This window comes from Ornithodoros turicata, chromosome 2, assembly GCF_037126465.1.
Source record: "Ornithodoros turicata isolate Travis chromosome 2, ASM3712646v1, whole genome shotgun sequence".
Lineage (NCBI taxonomy): Eukaryota > Metazoa > Arthropoda > Arachnida > Ixodida > Argasidae > Ornithodoros > Ornithodoros turicata.
Window position 1 is genome coordinate 35,838,526 of NC_088202.1, and position 22,123 is coordinate 35,860,648.

The 22,123-nt window shown below is 47.2% G+C and overlaps 1 protein-coding gene across 1 annotated transcript; it reads left to right on the forward strand.

Moving 5' to 3' along the window:
- Positions 1-402: 402 nt before the first annotated feature.
- Positions 403-22,084, forward strand: LOC135385286 (tryptase beta-2-like). Its single transcript, XM_064614506.1, has 7 exons — positions 403-511; positions 1,428-1,516; positions 4,744-4,841; positions 13,441-13,513; positions 18,446-18,629; positions 18,791-18,921; positions 21,402-22,084. Exons 1-7 carry the CDS (start codon positions 457-459, stop codon positions 21,552-21,554), a joined length of 783 nt encoding a protein of 260 aa, XP_064470576.1. The 5' UTR covers positions 403-456; the 3' UTR covers positions 21,555-22,084.
- Positions 22,085-22,123: the final 39 nt, after the last annotated feature.

The following is a 22,123-nucleotide window of genomic DNA, read 5'->3' on the forward strand; positions in this document are numbered from 1 at the left end:
GCGGATAGTTACAAGAGGCTATATAGTCACCAAATGAAATAAAAGTAAGATATGAAAGTCTTTTTGCCACGAGATCCCTGCAACAATAACAGAAAAAGTGACGATGACGAATGGGGAAATCCGTCACATGAAGTGCGCCCCCCCCCCCCCCCCCGAGGCACAATGAAACCAGGAACGAATAACACACGCTGAAGTCTGATTGAGAAGTCTTGCCTCTATATGTCAAGCTTCTCCCAATCGCCAGGCTGTATTTTGATATACACGACACTGTGCCTACCTTTGCTCTTGCGCCCCCATAACGGGATTTGATGCTTAGACAAAGGTAAGTACGAGGCGAAGGTTGCACGCATAGTCAGCGCATCCGAAACAAATTGATGACGAACAAAGTACTCTAGTGCGCGAATATAAAAAAAAAACATCGAGGTCCAGGAGCGAAGGACTCGGTGCGTCAACAAGATGTCTCGAACCGTCGCAATCGTTGTAGTGGCATTAGTGACTCTTACTATTGAGGGTTCGTACTTCCTCTTCATTATTCTATTGGTTAATGCTGAGTGCTAGAACGCAGTTAGATTTGGAAAATACCCCAGTGATGGGAAAACAAAGACGGGTACGGAAAGGATGCCACTTGAACGTACTGAACTGCCAACTGTAAAGTTTTTGACTTGCTGTCAAGAATACATTCTTGCGCTTTCATAAGCACTAAAGGTACAGGCGTTTCGTTTAAATTATTTAAAAGCAAATCGTTGTAGGGCAGTACGTCGTTCCTTTAAGGTGGAATTGGAAAGTGGACACTTCCCTACCAGAGAGTTCAAAAGATCAGAAGTTTTGTTTTCAGTTGGTGGATGCACAGAAAGAAAGCTTGGAGCACAGGTCATGGGTGATCGAAGTACCAGAGGAGATAGGATATCCTAATTAACAAACGTGTTGTTACTTCGGCTATGTAAAATCCGATCGGATATGTCATCGATAGTTTCGCATTAGCGAAACGAAGAAAACACATTGGTCACGCACAACACAACGGGATTCATTAGTTTATTTAACCAGCTGTTTCTGTGCACGAAGGGAGTTGCCTCAGGACAGGATCCACCGATATTTCGAACACAGACAGTTCTTCTTCTGAGAAGAAGAACAGTCTCTGTTCGGAATATCGGCGGCTCCTGTCCTGAGGCAACTTGCTTCGTACTTCTCTACCGGTTCGCTGGATTTCTACCCACCTCTGTTTCTGTGCTAGCTCGTTAGTGCAAAAGTTAAAACTAGACAAGGAATAAGACGAGACAAACTTTGCCTCTTCCTCAGAGAGAGAGAGAAAAAAAGAAAATCGAGGTATATGCGCATTGCACTTACAGTATTGCTCGAAAATTACCACAACAACTCTGCGTAAAATCTCTTTTTTTACGTCGTCTCATTGTTTTTGTTATATTATTTAGCAACAGTCTTACCAAGTGGAGGGTACAGCGACGTGGAAGTTGGCATCGCAGGTGGAAAAAACGCCACTCCAGGGCAGTTCCCATGGCATGTAAGGGTCTTTTACGATGAATACTGTAAAGATATACGTAGATTAGCGATATCCATCAAAACAAGGAAGCCCTTCCGCTGGCGAGATAAGCAAGTGCAGTAGATACGTCGCCAACCGTTTCCTCAAAGAATTCACGCGGAAAACAGGAAAAAAGGGGAAGACCATGGTCCTTGTTGTACCATTGCTTCGAATTGCCTCTCTTTAGCAGACAGCGGGCCCGTGGACTATCCCGATTTCCCGTAGTTAAGAATCCACATGTTCAGAAACGTTCAAAATCCCAAATCGGCACACTCTTAATGCTGCACCATTATGCTGCTGGAACACGCGCGGGAACCTGTAGTCAACCAACTTGAACCAACTTTAGTCTGACTGCGGTACTTATATTGGTCTCTCGTGACCATAAAGTAACCAACGTCGCTCCGCTTTGTGTTGCTCAAGCGCGTCCGCCCTGCTGAGCCTAAACGTCGCTAAAATGTGCATTTCATTCGCCATAACGGCTACGATGAACATTAAAAACACGCGAAGCTTGCATGTTTGCTCAGTGAGATTCTACTTTGAAACACGGTAATTCTTGGACCTCGCAGATATATGCTTTGATTTTTGCAATTTGTGATTTAGGTATTGTGTATTTGGAGATGGAATAATGAACGCGGGGATATTGTGGCAAGCCCGCGCCTTTTTGTGTCAGTTAAAAAACTGGTAGAGAAGAGCGGACACATCTGATTTCCAACATATTAGAAACGAGAACCATTATCATTCTGAATGGCAGTCTGTTCTGAACATAAGATCGGTGAGGTTCACTTCCAAGGGTGTATATGACAAGAAAAGCGAGAGCGTGGGTGATAATCACCAACCAGACTAAACGATGACATATGTTCCTTCGTGTAGCCTGCTTGACTTGGTGTCCGCAACGTTTTTGTGCTTACGTTTACTTCAACTCCTTTCTTTTCGTATTCGATGTTTTGCCTCGAAGACGCAGGAAGACACACAGGTGCACTATTATCCAGTTTCCACCTAATGTGGCGTCTACATTGGCACATACACACATAGAAAAAAGCACCATAAATATGTCCGTTCACAGAGAAGACGTGTTATGCGGCATTGCGCGTACAAAGCGCCGACGGATGCGCCATACACAGCATATAGAAGGAACGTTCACGTATGCATACATACATTGCGTTATCCCTCTAGGACACTCGCAGGTGGTTCCCCTCTCTGATTCGATCTCGCATCACCACTGAGGAAACGTGCCGCAAAACGGAAGGCACGGTTATAACCAGGGTTGCGGAATGGGGGCTCCCAGGCTCCCGTTCCATTCCAATTCCATTGCGAGGAATTGAGATTGCTGCTGGTTACATTCCTTTCAATTCCAAGGAAACAAGTTATGGTCAATTCCAGGGTGTCGGAGCGAACCGAAAACCGGAACCGAAAACCGAAGAAAAAAACGCTATTTTGTTGCGAACCGGAACGGAATCGAAACCGTATACGTTTTTTTCGCTCAGGAGGGAAACCGAAAAATATATTTAACGGTTTTCGGTCCAAAATAAAACTTCGCCGGTTTGGACTACGGATAGGCGAATGAAACAGACGTCGTGTGCTCTGAAGTCATGTCATGGGTACCATATGAGGGTTACGGTTACGGTGGAATGTATGTCGGTATACTATGACCCTTAGGCTCCCTTTGTAATGGTTTATCGTTCGCGCACGCACACAGGCTTAGAGGTACATGTGACTCTCTAGCAATGTGCCGTACTGTTCGTTCTAATTTGATCCCCGCAAACTCTCCTCAACTAAACAGCGACCCAAGGGGGCTGCATAACGCCTTCTTTATATGTAATGTCGTGCAATGCGTCCCTTGTTTGAGAGCAGCTAAGTTGAATACATTTACGTATACGCGAGGGCAAGCCCGTGCGAAGTGGCAACTCTTTTGTGGACAGGACACAAAGAAAATAAAACGGAGCCGTCGAGCGCGTTTGTGAGTGAAGGTGTTCCTCGATTTGCGTCGTACTCGGCGGTGGTGCTTGCTGGCTAGACAGTAGCAACAGGCACTCGGATGGGACACGATCGCTCCAACCCAGCAAGAAAGTACTTTACGTATGTCATCACGGCAAACATGTCCGTTTGTAGCATGTGCTTCAAGAAAGGAGAAAGCCTATTCGAACAGACAGTAACCTACAGGAACCAGGAGCTACCAATTTCACAGCTGTCTATTAATATTAAATACCATGTATGCGGAATGAACGGGTTTACATTTTGTAACATTGATTTTTTTTGTGGGGATAAATATTCCCAGCAGAAGCGGAACCGGTATGAACCGTTATTTTTTTTTTTTGCTCCGGAGCAGAACCGGTACCGGATTGTTTATGATGTAACCGGAACGAAAACCGGAACGAAAAACGTTTCGGTTCGACACCTCCTGGAATGGTTCGCGAACCCCATTCCATTCCTTAAATTCCGTAAAAAAGTTGGGTTTTCAAAGAATTCTAACGAATATATAAGACAAACAATGAGCGATTTTGAACTATAATAAACTGCCAAAAGCATTTCGAATTAAGAACAATATAAAAATATTTCGGAACTACGCAACGCGGGAGAGACGCCCCAAAGTTGTTCATGTGAAGCATACTTAGTCTTGTTCCGTGACTCGATTTGCAACATGAATCTTACAACGCTTGAATAAAGTGAGGCAGGGTTCTTTGTAATCCGTGAATTAGAATTGGCGATCACCTCTGTAAGGTCTTCGAGAGGCCAATTTCTTGCGCACAGTTTCGCCAGCAGCAATTTCTCCATGCGCCCGTCGTTTTTTTATATGGTTGCCTCTTCTTCACTCAGCTGACTGCACGCCTGTTCCCCAGTTGCCCCTTTCTGCACTTTTCGTCGTCCCGTGTATTCTTGATTTGTGTACTGAGTGACCACGAAGTGATACAGGTTCGACAATATTATTTCTCTTTTCATCGTGGGCAGGTCCGATCCGCAGCCGTTCAAGGGACGCAAGGGCAAAACCATTGGGTCGAAACCGAAACTACCGCAGGGACAGCCAATTCCACTTTAAGCAAAAAAAAACAAAAAACATTCCTTTGTAAAAAAAGAGAGCTTTATCAGTTTAAGTCAGAAGAGTTTGCCAGTATCTCTTGGACACGTTGGCAACACTGATTGCCAAGAAATTGAAGCCTTTTCGTGCAGGTTGACCACGGCCTGACAGTTTTTCATGCTTTACATCTATTTAGGTTAAGCTGATTATCACAGCGAATGGCACAACTTTCCTGGGCGGGGCAAGTTTAATAACACCAACCGTTGTCATCACAGCAGCCCACTGCGTAAACTGGTGAGTACACTAGATGATCGTTATACACTAGTGAATGAGATAGCGCGCCATATTTTTGCTTTGCGGTAGGAACAAAGGCAGAAGGAGGAAAATGTGTGACTTTTCACCTGTACGTTTTCAATTTGAAAAAAAGAAAGAAAGAAAAAGAACTGTTCATATTGGGGTGCGTGAAGGTGCGAAAAGCAACTACTATTAAGCTTGCTGGGAACACCGAGGTAAGTCTAAGCCCACCATAATTGGAGTTGATCGGGCGGCCTTCGGTGATGAGCTCCGTATTTCTGTGTTTCTTTTGGTGCCCTTGTTTTTCGGGATCCTTCTTGACTAATTCCATAGGAGGCCGTCTAGCGCTATACGTCGGATTCGTTGAAGCCGGTAAGCTCTGTATTTGGCACGGGCTGTATTCTTGACACCTACGGTATCAAGATTTTGCCGCATTCTTAACATTCATGCCACCACACTTATTAGGAAACAACAGAATGAGGACAGGAAAGGGGTGGATGGTATATGTTAATTCGAAGGCAGTGTAACTTAAGGCGGAATCAACCCAATGTATTCTCTATGGGCATTGTTTTGGGAAGTTCATCTCGAAAACTACCGCAGTAATGGAGCAGTACGCCGAGCTGGTAATACATGGGCAAATTCTGCACATCCTGACATATTTTTTTATCTGAATACAGCAAATAGGCGAATTTAGACGATTTTTTGTTTCTGTTAATGCGAATACATGGAGTCCTATGGGAGCAGCAGAAATCACTTCCTCACATCTTTCAGCGACGAAATAAACGCCTGAAAAATATGTCAGGACGTGCATCTGTGTCCCCTGATGACAGTACAAGCTAAGTTGCAACGTTAACCTTCGTATTATTCAAGATGAACGGGACAAATGTGTGGACATTTGTCGTCTGCTAGCATAGGCTGCATTGTGCTGCCCCCAGTGGGCTTCCGCTCCGGGAGAGGGGATACATCGAGATGGGAGGTGCGAGAGCGAGAGGGAAGGCAAACGGCTACGTGCACTGCGTGAGGTTGTTGTGTCAACCTGCCTTGGCGACGGGACAGAACGGCGCGTGTCTTATCGTGGTGAATGACTTTGCCTGCTCTATCCGGCGTCAGCGTCGTGCATCGATATTCCTCACGCATGGCCTGTTACTGCGACCTCGGCTGCAATCAGCAGGACATAAATTGGCGTAATCGTGGCGTAACCCAAGCAGCACAATGTACTGAAAGTCGAGTGCAATAGGGGTGGACGGTATGTGTCTTATCAATGTTCTTTAGTTTCATCAGTCTGTTCAAGGCCTTCCACCTACCCGTCCACCCCTATTGCACTCGACTTTCAGTACATTTTGCTGCTTGGGAATGCACGATACAAATAGGTGTTGAAGAGAAGGTACGTCTTGTACTTTCTGTGTGTCAGTTGCGTGATGTTTTCGGGGGTGCGCTTGTTTTATTACATTGGTTCACGACCCAGTAAATGCTTCAGCCTAAATATGGAGCGAAGGACAGTATTCATAGCTGAATCTGGCATGGTCAAGATGTGCTGACATCTCATGCGACCAACACAAGTGCACGATAACATGAGGTGTGCGTGATAAGGTGTCCAGGATGTTACTAAGCTGCCGCTACGGGAAGGATCGCCGTGAAATGTGGCTTGAGAACGAGAAGACGTGCCTTGATTTTGAACAAGTGTGTCGGAAAGACGCTTGAATTGTGTACCATTATTATTGTGTAGCATTCCACTCATGACGTGTGTAGCATGTGTAGCATAATGTGTAGCATTCCACGCCGTGTGCGGCTGTCCTTATATACAACAGCAGGTTCTGTTCGTCATAAATCAGACCATCTGTTTATGGAATTTTATCGTGCGTGTGCTTCTCTTCGTTCCTTAGTGCCACTTCTATGTACTCTGAGTCATTCCTAAGTGTGGGAGCTATGTGTACTAGTTGTCAAGAGGACAAAATTAAAGGCAATCAAATGGACTGTTCATCTGCATAGACTAGTGTTATTCATTTCTGCTTAGTTGCACCACGTACACACAGGTGAGCGCAAATAACATGTATGCGGGTGACCGTGACTACAAGAGCTACAAAAAAATCCAGCTAAAGTTATTGACACTGGGCATATAAGACGACGGTTGATCTTGCCTGCGCCTTGCTCGTTATGGATATGAAAGAACTGATGTTCTGAGGCTGGAACAACATAGAAGGGACAAATACATACAATCCAGAAGATGTGGGTTCGAGTCCTACAGCTGGCTAACCTTTTCAGTGACTTTCATCTTTCATCGTTATGGATGTCCGTTGAGTTTTTCCGGGTCTAGCTACAGGATTTGTGTGAGACAAACCACACGGCTTCATCCACAGTTATTCGCGTGCTTGCACCGATGGTTCAGCACATCATATTTTCGGCCGTGTACCTATGTTGAATTATGCGATTATGATACGTGAAATAACAGGCGCAGGCAAGTCATGGGGATATTCCTGCCGTCACCCTATCCCCATGGTGTGATTTGCAAACATTTCGATGGGGGGATGGGGGGAGGGCGGATATATTGAAAGGAATATATATATATATATATATATATATATATAAAGAATGAAAGGGAAGCGCCAGCCATGCACAGTCCGATTGCTCCCGCAGTGCGCTCACCAACAGAAGCGTATACAGGGTGTTTCAAAAAACGTGTCATTCGGACTTTATAAAAAAACGGGGCGACGGAAAAATACGGGGTAGACGGCATTTGTGTGGTAACTGAATTTGCCACCTTGTAAAAATATTTTCATTTGATTTTAATTAAAAGAAATTGAATTTCTTTAATTGAACTCCAAAATTTCCCAAGTCAACCTAACGTTTTTTTTTACAGAATTAGAGAGTCCGTAGCGAACTTAGTCAGATCCACCAAGAAATCCGCTCGATATTGCAAATGGAGCTGCCCAAAAAAAGTCCCGAAGTTGAGGCTTCGGAGTTTCGGGTATTCAACGGCGCACCAAATCAGTCGCAAAGATGCGCGAAGGGCAGGACATGTTCCTGCCCCCATGGAGCTAGAACAGTTTATCGCCGGACCGGCGGAAGCTGTCCGCGGGAACAGATACAAATCTGTCGCAGGCGCCTGTTGTTTTTCCATTCTGACCTTTATGATTACATATGCGAAGTGGGCTTATTTTTTTCAACCTCTTCAACCTCCTGATATCAGTCATTGATGCGTTTCATTAGTGCAAAACCAGTACGAAAGAACAAGATTACTTCGTGTTTCCAGTGCAATTGAAAACGTTCACACATTCCGTGAACTTCCCATTCCATCGTCATTTCATTATTACGTGTGTGCGTGAGAGTATGTGTCAAGCAAGAAGACCGCTTCGTTTCGTTATTTTATTTTTTATTTATTTGTTTTGTGTTCCACTATTCTTAAACAGGCACGCACACTAAGAATAAGGTAAGGCGCATGGCACGTGAAATCATAGCGATAGTGCGCCGCTGTGCAGCCTGTACTGTGACTCCAGCCATAGTCAGAATGTAGTGGTTGTTTGGTTCCCCAGGTTCGCTATCTCCAACGCGTGGGCAGTAGAAGAGAAAGCCGGATACCAACATATTGTGAGGAAGGAGGTGTTGGTCTGAAGCGCGACGTTGGACGTCGCTTCTTTTCTCCTCGAGCGGATAATCTTAAGGAATGGTGCACCTCAGACTCTGATCAGCGACCGTGGTGCAGCGTTTCTCTCCGAAACTGTCCAGAATGTAGTTCAGCTGAGCAACATCGTCCACCGCACTACCACCCCGTACCACCCGCAGACCAACGGTCTTACTGAGAGACTCAATCGAACGCTCGCCGAGATGATGTCCATGTACGTGACGGCGGGTCACACAAATTGGGATGTCATTCTGCCATACATCACCTATGCCTACAATACCGCCCGCCAAGCGACCACAGGCTTTTCCCCTTACTACCTACTGTACGGCCGCGAATCTTTGTCCCTTCTTGACTGCCTCCTTCCACGGGTTAGCGACGATCCGCTCGATCCCGTTTCCGCCGCCGCTCTGTGCAACGCCGAGGACGCACGTCAGCTCGCACGGATCCGCACACACGACTCTCAGCAACTGCAGTCTACCCGATACAACGCGTCGCATCGCCCGGTATCTTACAACCCCGGTGATCTGGTCTGGTTATGAACGCCAACGCGTCGAGTTGGGCGCTCTGAGAAGCTCCTCCCACGCTACACAGGCCCTCATAAGGTCCTCCGCCGTATATCTGAGCTGAACTATCAAATAGAGCCATGCACACCCCCCGCCGACCGCAGAACGCCCGCCATCCAGACCGTGCATGTCATCCGGCTCAAACCATATCATGCGGCATGAGGACATAGCCGCCTTCGCCGAGGGGGGTAATGTGAGGAAGAAGGTGTTGGTCTGAAGCGCGGGAAACGCGCTCGAGAATAAATCATTCTTTTGGGCTACCGCCTAGCAAGTGCCTGCTCTTGCGATTCTTCTCCTAACAATATAAACAGGAGACATGACCAGCGACTACGTCCATTCCTACCTTTATCGTTGCTCATAAAGCCATATAGGTGTGATTCCAACTGGGACTGCAGCAGACAGGTACAGAATACTGTGCTTTCTCTGTAATACGCCACGCATAGCTACTTGATAGATTTGTATCGCCTAATCCGCATGCTGTAATTGTGCACAATGTTATCATCACCCAAACTGCGAAGAACGAAAAATCAGACACAAGTTGGTCGCTCGGCTTTGCTCAGTTCCGTCTCCCCAATTAGCGTCCCTCATTCTGTAAGCAAGTCCAAATGTATTATCACTTCAAGCCGTTCCCGAAGTGGTCAGCAAAACTCCGAAGCGATGACAAACCAGCCGAGACGATCGGAGCAGTTGAGCCATACACGCCACATCTCGCACACGCGCCGCCACTAAAAACAATAAAAGCATCGACAAATGTAGGAGCAAACGATACGTCAATCATACCTCAAGGTCAGGCCGCAACCCGCTTGCTCTCGACGGCTCCGCGCTTACTAGGAGGAAACCGTCACTTCCATAAAGGAGAGCAAGGAGCGTGAAAAAAAAAAAAAAAAAAGCGAAGCATAAAAAAATAGCTTTTTATACACCGATTGTTTTTTTTTTTATCTACAGCCTTACATCACAAGCCTAGGGGATCCCACTTACTGGTCGTGTGTTCGAAAGAACGATTCTCAAAGGGCCCCAAGGCTATTGCATTTTGTTGAAGCAGCGGTAAGCGTATATTCCCCCTCTCTTGATACTGTCACCATTTCATTCCACCCTCTAAAAATCAGAATATTTCCCGAATCATTCAAACTCCAGAGTTTCAAGTCTGCAAACAGTCACAACAACACATACGGGATGATGATGACTCAGGAAATTCCACACTACAATATTGGACCACTACCCCATGGCTCACAGGGGGGTTATGGGATCTGTAATGATGATCATAATGAGAATGTGATGCGCAGAGCAGAAACTTGAGTTACAAGCCCAGGGTTGATGTAACACGCTGGACGCATGCACGACGTCATGGCCGACGAAAACAAAGTCCGCAAACTTGGACTGCATATTGCAGAAAACGAAAAGGCGCCAATGAAACGAGAAAAGTTTCGGCGCAATAGCGGCGTCAGGAGAGTTTCTCGTCTGTGCGCCTCACAGACGCAACACGGATCCCATTGAAGCATATGGAATTGAGAGCAGCAGTTGTGTGAACAGTCCCATACACATAAATATGCTCGTGCTCGGCCCATGAAAACTTGTGTGAAACCAGCCTCGTTGCCACGTTCCCTCCGAGCGAAGGTTTCGGAAAGACCGCCACGCGAGAGACAGAAGACAATTTCCTCCAAAGCCACTGCCACTGCGATCTGCGACAGCGACACATGGCACATGCGCAAGCGGGATGCTCCGCCCCCAGCGCCGAGGGAAAAAAAATATGAAGAAAACAATTTCGCAGCGGTGCTGCCATCCCTCGATGGTAGCGCGCAAACAAGGAGCGGAGAGGACCCCCTTAAGTGCCTCATCATTTTCTGTTATGCTCAAAGGGTCAGAAGTCGCCATAAAAATGCATGTGATAGATGAAATCACGAGGTGTTGCATACAGTTCCCATGTCACGACGACGTTCACGATCATGAGGTATCGCTAGCTGTAGTCACTAGAAGGAGGTTCGATATTGGACACATGTCTTTTTGCTCGCGAAAAATAAAACGAAATGGCGGTCTCTCTGCTGATGCAACGAGGTGTAATGCGATGACAATAGTTAACTGTTAAGAAAATGCGGGCATAATTTTAAACATGCGCGTAATGGTTGCAGATATGGGTCAAATGTAGGAGTATAAGTGCAGTGAGTTATGATGTAATGCTAGAGATGATAACGTGCCGTGGGGTTTAGCGTGAAAGGTCCATGAGTACCATAAGTTGCACACATAACCATATCGCAAGGTGGTTGCCCGATGTGAAGGGGGAAGAATCGAAAACAATTTCTTTCTTGCTTTTTTATTTTCTGTTTGGACGACAATTCATGTCCGATCCATCTGGAAGACACGGTTTAGTATGCAATCATTTATGAGTCGCCAATGACGTTGAGGAGTTATGAGTTTAGTGGGCGTCTCTATAATAATAATTTTACTCAGTAAAGCGTTCGTAGAACTTTAAATTATAAGCGCAACTTCGTAGCAGTATCGCGAATCAGCGGAAGTTCTGTTGGATTACGCCTCGTCCATCAGCAGAACGACCGCCAGTTCCTTCCTTCCTTTTGTTTTGTTACATCCTGTTGACTAATTCTAGAGAGAACAGGTCACCCAACTGCCGATGTCTGCCTGAAAGCACTTTTATGGCACCGCGACAAACGTCCTGAATTGCGTCCCAGCATAAGCCAACCTAAAATGAGAAAGTCGTAATGTACGATGGAACACGCCACTACTCAGAAAAATGGCCGAATGATCCGCCGCGATTCGGTGCTTCTCACTCAGTACCACTGAAATCCAGGTCACTTATGGGGAGAGTTTAATCGGAGCCCTAACTGGAGTAGATTTTGACAGGAACAGGTTTTCACAGCTCGTTTTACTAAAATGCACTTTACTCCCTTCCCCTAAACTTTTCGAACAAGCGGAATTGGTCGTCTGGTTCGAGCAGAAATGTCTCTCTAGTACTCCCAATTGCCTTCTCTCAGGTCGCTTAGGAGCTAGTGGACACGATTACAGCAAGATCTGTTTAACCCTATTAGGAGTGCGAATGTTGTCGTTGTGTCATCGGCAACGACGAACTGTTGTTAATGTGTAGAGGAGGTGGAGTTCCTCTACATGAGCCCCGACCGGCGATGATGGTATGCCACGAAGAGGCGATGACGGTGGCCTATCTCCATGGCCGCGCCGGTGGAACTGAGGCGGGTGCTCCAGGCGCGTGGCCATCTTCGTCGTTGTCCACGGCCCGCTACAGTGCTCCCCCCCTCAGACGCGGAGCGGCGATAAGAAAGATCCAAGAATCACGTCTATACCGGAGGGAGAGAGTAAGAGTGACCGTGGATGACGCGCACTGCTGGACATGTCCACGGGCGGCACAGCACACGTTGCAGGCAGAGGTCGATGAGTGGGGCGCGAGCGGCCGAGATGAGGCTTGCGAGAGATGAACGTTGACGTCGTCGAAGTCGTGATCTGGCGTTGGAGTCGTGGCCTGGGGTGCCGCAACCGGCACGGGAGCGCGAGCTCATAGGGTCCCAGGAAGTGACGCCAGGTGAGGCTGCGTAGCCGTGAGGACTGCCGAGACGCCGGCTGATGCGTGCCGTGGCGTCGGCTGCCGCGACTGCCGAAACCGGCAGGCGAGCATGTTGCTCAGGTGTCGCGGCCGGCAGTGGGTGCGAGTTGAGATGCAGAAATGAAGAGGGTGGTGAGTGTGCCGGGGGCCGTGGACAGCGCAGGTCGGTCCCTGGAAGCCGTGGAGCGGGTCGGTGGGCGCATGGGATGATGAGTCTGGACGTTGCGTGGTCGGTCGGATCGGTATCGTGGACGGAAGCGGGACGGATGCGGTCGGCGTGTCGGTCGTGATGCGTCGGGTAATGGTGGTGGCTTCCAGGGATAGCTTGCCTTGGTAGTGCTAGTCGATTTTGTCAAAAATTTGGGATGGAGAAGGGCCGAATTGCTCCGAACTTGATGTTCATCGTTCGGGTCACCAAATGTAGAGGAGGTGGTGTTCCTCTACATGAGTCCTGACCGGCGGTGATGGAATGTCCCAGCGGGCAGATGGTCGTGGCCTCACGCTAGGACGGTGCCGGTAGAACTGAGGCGGGTGCCCCAGGCGCGTGGCCATCTTCGTCGTTGTCCACGGCCCGCTACAAATGTTATACTACCTCCTGTGCATCAACAACCATAATGTGTAGCCATACAACCGTTTACCTAACGTCACGGTTTGATAATATAACAGCATGTGTCTCAGATAACACAAAAACCGTACCTTGAAACAAATATGCTCCGGCTTCAGGCAGGACGAGGTATTGCCACCTGCTCATAATAGACGCATCCGTGAGAAACAGGACAGTAAACTGAAAACGAAATCAACGCCACAAAGGCTTGAACGCAAAGAAAAAAAATAATGATAATAACTTTGCAGGGTTTCACCTGATGTAACCGTCATCGGAGGTCTGAAGTGGGTTGATCCGCCGAGTACAGTGCAGCGCCGAAAAGTAAGCCTTCATAAATCGAGCACTTTGTGGTACTTCGTCGATGCATGAAACGATGTAGAGAAAGTTTTCTGCAAAATCAACACCTAAATCAGCGAACGAGCCGAGACAGCTTCATCTGGGGACAAACACAACGCATGTGCTGTCATGTCAACAAGTCATGTGCTGTGTGTTTCCCTAGATGGAGCTCGCCTCAGCTCGTTTGCCTATCTGTTAAGGTAAGGTGGGGCAAAATGAGACAGAAACTTCCAATTGAATATGAAATTTTTACTTTTCCTGCTTTTAGAACAAAAAAAAAAAAACTTCTTAAAGGCGCATTCTCAGAGGTCTAAACCTTCTGACCTGTAGATGCAGAAGGGACTTAACAAGTGTAAGGTAAACACAGCACACGAAATTCAAAAATTCAGATTGTATCATCTTGCCCCATCCCTAGAGGCAAGATGAGACACGCCGTTGTAATGACCTATAGGCTCCGTGCACTTCGCAAAGGGGCAGGTCGGCCTTCGGCGCCACTCAGCGGCGGAACTCCTAGCAACTGAGCAGGTGAGCCGGCTGGAATGGCTGTAGTACGCCTGCACGGCTACAATGTACGCCGTGGCTTCGAGAATTGATCTGTTCCAGAGGTCGAAGTTGAAGAGTGGGCATGTATAGAGTCCATGACACTCCGAACAAAATAAACGGTGGCCTAGTCGTGATTGCAATACACGCTACGTAACGCATACTGGTAAACATGGTTACGGCGCACAGATCAGTCGGTTCTGTGTAGATTCCACGTTCCGTTGAAACATCCAACACTACTAGCACGTAAAGAAATATTCTTTACGTCGTTGTTTGTGTGCTGGTGTCTTTCCGAGCCGTGTTACCCATTACAGCTACCCTAACTCAGCATTATGCATTTGATGCACGACGATTTTGACATTTATTTTACTTCACAAAGTGGTATAGTCACGGAACATACAGAAAATGGTCTCATAGTTGAAACCAGTTCCGGGATGTGGTGCTACTAACAAGAACAGATACCGATGAGAAACTCCTCCATTAAATGGAATAATTCTAGAATAACATAGAACATAATTGTAAATGCGCTAGTTATGCAGGTAACAACTGGGTAATATATCACAAATCAGTTATTACAGTATAAATGACTAGGGTTGGTCCAACCGATCCCGCGAATCCGCGAATCCTAGGAAGGGATTCGAGATTCGCGAATCCGAATCCTTGTGCCCAAAACGGCGAATCGAATGTTTCGAATGCACCAATCACGTTCGTTCGTTTCTTTTTAAAATTGGCGCCTTCGGAGCCCGCAGAAGGCCTGATTAGCCTGATCCGAATTCCAGTGTCTAAAACGGCGAATCGGACCTTGCAAATCCACCGAAATTGTGAGGGTCTTTCTTTTAAAAACACAGAAAGCACAAAGCTCACAGAAAGCCTACTTAGCCTGATCCGGGCGCGCCAGAACCACAGAATAAAACACACACACACATACTATATAAAGATACGATGATGAAATGGGGCTGATATCGGCCAGCAGGCCGGGCGCTGCCTCAGTGCCGTTTGTAGCTAATGAGACGTAATGATAACGCTCTGACATTACAAGTTTAAGAGTAACATCGTCTTGCTTTTGATTGTTTCTTGGTTCTATGGGAAGTACTCAGACACGAGAGTTTATGTAATTCCTGTAGTCGATGAATAACATGTCAAATAAATTACATTTAAGCAGTAGTATTTGGGCGCTCTTTCCCCTGAAAGTGAACTACATTATTGATTTTGTTTAATTAAACAAATATATCAAATTCTGCCTGAAAACACTTTTCGGTAGAAATTTTTTTGCCCTTGGGACTTTAAACTATTTTAAGGAAAGGAGGAGGAGGAGGAGGAGTGTCGTTGGGGGGAACCCGAGAGGTCTGCCTGCCTGATTAGGCGGCATGTTTCTCGGGAAGGGAAAGGCGGTGGAGAGGAAAAGAGGAAAGGGTGAGGTGGAAGACCGAGCGGAATCCGCTCGGGGGGAGGATAGCTGCGTCCATGGGCCGACTTCAGGGGAACTGTGCCGGCATACACCTATTACACATCTGAGGGAAACCCAGGAAAAACCCCAGACGGCACAGCCGGCCCGCGGATTCGAACCGCGGACCTCCGTGGGCCACGATGTGTCAACCAACTACTCAGTTGGAAACGGCCTACACGGGACGGTGGGCTACCAGTACTTCGAAATTTTAGTGCCCGAAGCCTATACAAGTTAGTTTTTGCAGTTGAAACAGACAAAGCGAATCCACCAATCCGAACAATTCTCATGTGCAATAAAGCGTACATGCAGAGACACCTATGAGTAAAGTTTCAAGCGCTTGGAGCAACGGGTCAGTCAGACAGGCGGCTTCGAGCAAAAAATGTCGCGTCTTGCCAAGTGTCTCATCAGTCGCCTGCCCCGTGTATCAACGTTGAGTGAGTGAGAGAAACATATCACAGTAAGTGGAAACGAATCAGTTTTCGGTCCTTCTCGATTACTTGAGGCTCCCCAGTTCATGTGGGTGTAAAGGTGGTGTAAAGGTAGCCTACCTGTCTGGCAATCAGGACTCATGTTCCGACCAGGACCTGGCCGATTCAACCCTTCGCACCGGCACTTATGGGCTTCTTCGTGAGCTACTCTTGTTGACGAACGCGTGCCCTTTTCTGTGCAGAAAAGCCTTATAGTGAATGAGCCGAAGCCCTTTCTTCTTTTATTTATTTATCTTTTTTCTTTGTGGAATAGCAAACTGACGTCCCATTTGCCTGACCTTTCCTCTTTTTTCTCCCTTTGTTCCAATAAGTATATCCCCCCGAAGCCCTCGTGCGGCTGGGATAGCGATATGCACTGCGGCGGGTCTGTGAGCTTCGCCTTATATTCGCCCGCACCGACATACACCGTTCGCGCAGATCCTAAGTAGGTCCTAGGTTATCTAACCTCTGTTCCCTAGGTGTGATACTCCCGAAAGCACGTCCGATGCATCATATAAATTCGCCGAATATTCCAGTGGTCGCCGTGAATAATGTTACACGTAAGGTTTGTCCGCCCGGTGTAACGACATGCTGCACGTGCCGCGGTATTCTGGGTATTTTCACGTGTGCCGGAATCTCCGACACACGGTGCTCGAAGCAATGTGTGGAAGCTTTTTTTTTAAATTCCGTGTTAGCGCCGTGAAGCATCTCTGACTATGAGCGGCGTACAGATGTGGACAGATGGAGAGAGGATAGTGGGAAGGAGTGGCGGACAGGGGGTTAGTATGCGTCCTGGGCCGACTTCAGGTGGAACAGCTCCGACATTCGTCTCGAAAGTCTCCGGAAAACCCAGCAAAAACCTCAGACAGCACAGGCGGTGACAGGATTCGAACCCGAGTCACCTCCCCGTCTCGACGTGGAAAGCGATCATCTTAACCACTATGCCACGGGAGCTAGTCCAATGCCCGAGGCCCGTTGCGGTCACCGTGGCATTGGGACATCCCAATATAGGTTGCGGGGGGTGGGATTCCTGTGATGGGTAGGCGTGCGGAACTATACTCAAATTTCAAAGCAAAAGCGACGGCACAGCCCTCCTTGTTCTGTACTACCATTCCCTTTTCACTTTCAATGTCCCCTCCACACGCGACATCCGGTCGCTTCTTCCAGTCAGACAGGCTGCAGGCTCTACGAACATGTCCTTCCCCACAAAGCACGTAATTAACGTGCGCTGTGATGGAAAACTCCTACTACACTCTTAAAAATGAACTTCACCGCATAGCATGCTCCTAGCCAACGATCATCTCGATTGGTATCTTTATCTGCCCTGATTTGTTGAAAACGGGGGGCGTACGCCTTCTTTGTGACAATTATTAACAGCATAAGTGTCACAAAAAAGGCGTACGCCCCCATTTTCAACAAATCAGGGCAGATAACGATATCTGTCAAGATTATGGTTGGCTAGGAGCGTGCTATGCGGTGGAGTTCATTTTTAAGTGTGTAGGGCGAAATCGTCAGCCACAGCAGGGTTAACGGTAGCTCCGCAAGCAGACGCGCATACCATACAGTCATGTCTCGCTTATCTGGAGTTCAGATATCAGGAACACTCGTTATCCGGACTACAGTATAGGAAACGAACCTACTACAATTCGATTTTGTCTCGCTTATCCGGAATTCGTTATCCGTATCCGGACAGCAAGTACGGGGACCGGTCTTCCAGGGCCTAGGTCATTCTGATTCGCTTATCCGGAAAAGAGTATAATCTCATCGGGGCACTCTGTACTGTTTGACTCCATTTTACTCAGAGACCACTGCCTTTTGGTGTGCGGGCGCACGGTAGAGATAAGCGCATGAGCTGTATCCAGTGGGCGCAAGAAATCCACATGTGAACTCCAATGTCCAGGCTGTGCGGGAGTATCTCCTGTCTTTTGGCATATGCCCAAGACATTTGCAAGACAAAAACGTGCGAGGGGCCAACTTTTTGAGCCATTACCCTTCTTTGAACAGCAGAGTGACGCAGCGGGTGCCCCGTCTGTGACGAAATTATGTCACACGCGTGCCAACTAATTTCAAGCAGCTCACTTCGCATGAATTTTCCAAGTAACAATCGTTCCCTTGTATCTTTCTCTGGAGCTATGAGGAGGTCTCCCAGATTTTTCAGGTTCCCACGCAAGTTTTCTTGGTTCGGTTATCCGGAAAGAAAGGGAGGACTCTCGAGCTGTCCGGATAATCGAGACATGACTGTACTACGTGCAGTCGTCAAGCATCATTTCTGTCTGCGTCTTACAATTAATATAATAGGCATATATTATAATAATTGATGAATATATAATAGAATGTATTTCATTCGAACAGTACAGTTTCTCACCGTGTCTCTCTCTCTCGCTCAGTTCAGTGCAGTGCACATGTGTAGGCACTTCCTTACCGTGTCAAAACCTATGCATTTTATTTTCATATGACTGAAAGGCAGACAAGTTCAAGATTCATCCGAAAATCTTCGGCCAATGCAGAGATGACATCGCACTAATCAAGCTGAAGGCTCCATTCGATATCAAAGCGAGTAACGGCACGATCGGTACTGTTAATTTGCCTCCAAGAAATCACGAAGTGAACGGCGAAGTCGTCGTCACAGGATGGGGAAGAATTTCAGGTAAGCTATAACCTCGATATAGCTAACCGTGTCCTCGATATAGCTCTTCAGAAAAGCGATCGCGGGACACAAAGTATACCAGGTTGCCCCTATGGTCGTCCTTCTGTGCGTACCTTGTAATAAAATCTGGAAACAAAAGTCAGCGTAGCATATATTTCCAGACACGGAACGGTCAACAACTCTGCGGTACGCAACGATTCCTGTGGTCGATGACAGTGTATGCGCCACAAGGTTCCCTTGCTACACTGAGAAGAAGCTATGCGCGGGAGGTGGCGGAAGAGGCATCTGTCCGGTAATATTCAATGTTTGATTCACAAAACGAGACATGCAGCATGCACTCATAGTGCGAGTGCATGGTGGCGGACTGGAATTTCAAGGTTGTTACAGTGTCTGCACCTGTGAGGAACGAACCTGATCTCACTGATCAGACACCCGCGGTCCACCTCCATGCGCCCCAACTTTCAGTTTATTGTGCTGCTCAAACAATTAGTCGATGAAAATAGTGATAGCTTTGAAGCGGCAGTTATCTTTACCGCTATGAGTACAGCGAAGCTCTTACAATGTGTCTGTGGTGGAAGGATTGCACGGTGAAGTATTGACCAGAACACACATGCCAGTGGTTGAGAAAACACATCGCGGTAAGCTCGTGCCCTCTGCTGTTTGTGCTTATTTTGTGTATGTTGTGTCAACACTTGTCATCATTCATCACCTCATCATCAGGACACATCACATCCTGCCCCATTGTGCCTTGGGGTAGTGGGCCGCACCTTACGTGGCGAATTTCCCCATTCATTATCATTAACTTATTTGCTGTTGTTGTTGTTGTGAGATGTGAATGTCACAGATAATCGCATGGAGCAGCCAGTTTGAGTTGTTGGTACCAATAGTTGAACAAATTCCATCGGGTTCGAGGTAGCCGTGCCAACGACACACTTCCGAAGGGTAAGCAAATGGTCGACGCGTGAGGCGACCACATTGTTCTGCGTACACTGACCACACTGCAGTCCTCTATGAAGGAACCATCTCCTCGTAATGCTTATAGGATGCATCTTGTCATCCCAACGGACTCAGAAGCACACGGATACCGCCTTCCAAGACTGACAGATTTCCATGACAGTTTGTCGGTTTTGTGAAGGATGTCGGATGGTAGTCAGTGGGTCTTAAGGGTCTACGCGAAATGGACGGCTGCTGTGGCCTAAGGTACACGGCAAACATGGGGATCCGTCGGGTCGCCGTACTCATAGTCCCCCCATCCTCCAACAGTCACCATCCACCAAGGCCAACGTCTGGGCGACAGAGGTCATCGTGCGGTACAGAATAGCAGTACCGCAGTGGGTGCAGACTAGCATTGGCCCCCCATTGCGCTGTCCCCATTGCTGTGTTGTGCCCAGTGGCGTATCTAGAGCTACCGGCGCCCATGGCAACATGGTTAACATGATGTCCTTGGGGATGCGTTTTCGTGTTTTCCGCACTAGGTTTCACACTACAACCTCTCTAATGGCGGGTGCTTCTAATGGCGGGTGCTCTAATTGGCGGGTGCTTGTGCCAGGTTGAGTACCCGACCTGGCATATTAACACCCGACCACATAATGGCGCCCCTGTTCACCTGGCGCCCATGGCACCTGTCCACACCTGCCACACCCTAGATACGCCACTGGTTGTGCCCCATTGTGCTGGGCAGTTGTGCCCAATATGTGCTGTCGAGGGGTGACAAGAGACCGCTGTTGCCTGCCACGATCCAGCCACTGCGACAATGGTGCCAAGACATCACGGAGCTATCACTTTTATCTTCGGTGGATTGCCATTTGCCATTTTCCCTTTCAGACTGTTTAGCAGGGCACCTTGCTCGTCTTCTACACAGCAATCGCCTCAGTGTTTTCTTTGCTTCACAACTTAGGCTGGTGTGATACAAGCCTTTGCTCCATCTTGTGTGTTTTATCGAATATCGAGCTCTTATAGAATGAACACTACTTAATCTCCGAATATTTAAGGAGATCCTGACATGCAGCAGTTTGCTACGCACGCCTTAGTCCCATGTCGTGGCCATCATCGGGCCGTGCTCTGGCAACACCTCTCCGAGCTTGGGTGCACGGACGGACGGACAGACGTTTTTCTCGCAACAGCCCCGTGCAGCGAGCTAGCCAGTGGAGTGTCACAAAAGCGGTGCTCCGCTTTTTGCGTGACATGGGCCTCCTGGGCTCCCTGTGAGCCGAGTTTCTTTTTCCTTTTTTCTTGTTTTTATGTTTTTATTTGACTTTTTGTTACTTCTTTTTCTTTCTTGTTTATGTTTTTCCCTTTCCTTTCTTTTTTTGTTTAGGGAATAGCAAGCCGGCGTGCTGCACGGCTGACCTTTCCCCTTTCTTTTTTTCTGCCATTAAATCCCCCCCCCCCCATGTCATGGCTTCTGCTATATCCGTTTCATTAGCGTGTCCTCCGTAATTGTGATACTCTGCCATAGAAATATGAGTAATAAATAAATACTATAAAAACGAGAGCATTTCGTAGATTTTAATGAACCGAAAGTAATGGGGGGGATATGTTTATTACGAAAAAGAAAAAAAAAAGGCAAGCAGAAAGGAAAGGAAAGTAATGGACCCATGCAGGCGATCCACTAGTAATTAAAACTTCATGAAATTGCAACATCATCTGCTTCTATGCCACACCTTGTTCTCGCACGCGCAAGTACAACCTGCATCAAGCTCAAATTGTATAACATTTAACATCTGCATGACTGGCATGAATTTTACAGTCCTGTTTCTGGTTTCTTTTCAGGGTGACTCCGGTGGCGGTGCAGTGGAGTACACGAATAAATCAGCCGTCTTGGTCGGTATTTCGTCTGGGGGAGGAGGTGGTTGCGGAAAAATTCCCGCCTATTTTGTCCGCGTGTCGTCTTACCTCGACTGGATCAATTCCAACAGCATTTGAACAACAATATGAATTTACATACGCGATGATAATAGTTTAATTTGCCATTTTCTTAACTGGTCCCTGTTGTTACTCTAGGACGGAATCCTTCACCGCGATAATCACTTGTGAACAGTAAATACCAAATTGTTTCTGTGTGATTTGTGCATTTTTTTCCCATACCGTTGCTCTTTTCGTGAAAGTAAATTTATGCCAACTGCAAGAAGTAAAACAAGAAAAGGAGATGTTTTTTCAGGCATGTGTCGTTATACTTTGCTTGGCTGGATGTATTGTTTTTGCTCATACACTTTACTGAAAAAAAAAAAAAAACATTTATGGACGCACATGCATGCATTGTGCGAAGAAATGTACAAAATAATGGTGCACAATGTAGTGTACAAAATAATGGTGGTTGTTACAATCCGCGTTACGCATATAGCACGAAACATTCCTTTACGAAAAGTCGGAATGGGGTACTGGTATACAATGCACTACCGCGGAAGTGTGCATCTAGACAAATCGTAAAGAAATAAAAACAAAATAAAAGTCACTGTGAGCGCTCACTATCACTAGTACTGGGATTTAGAAAA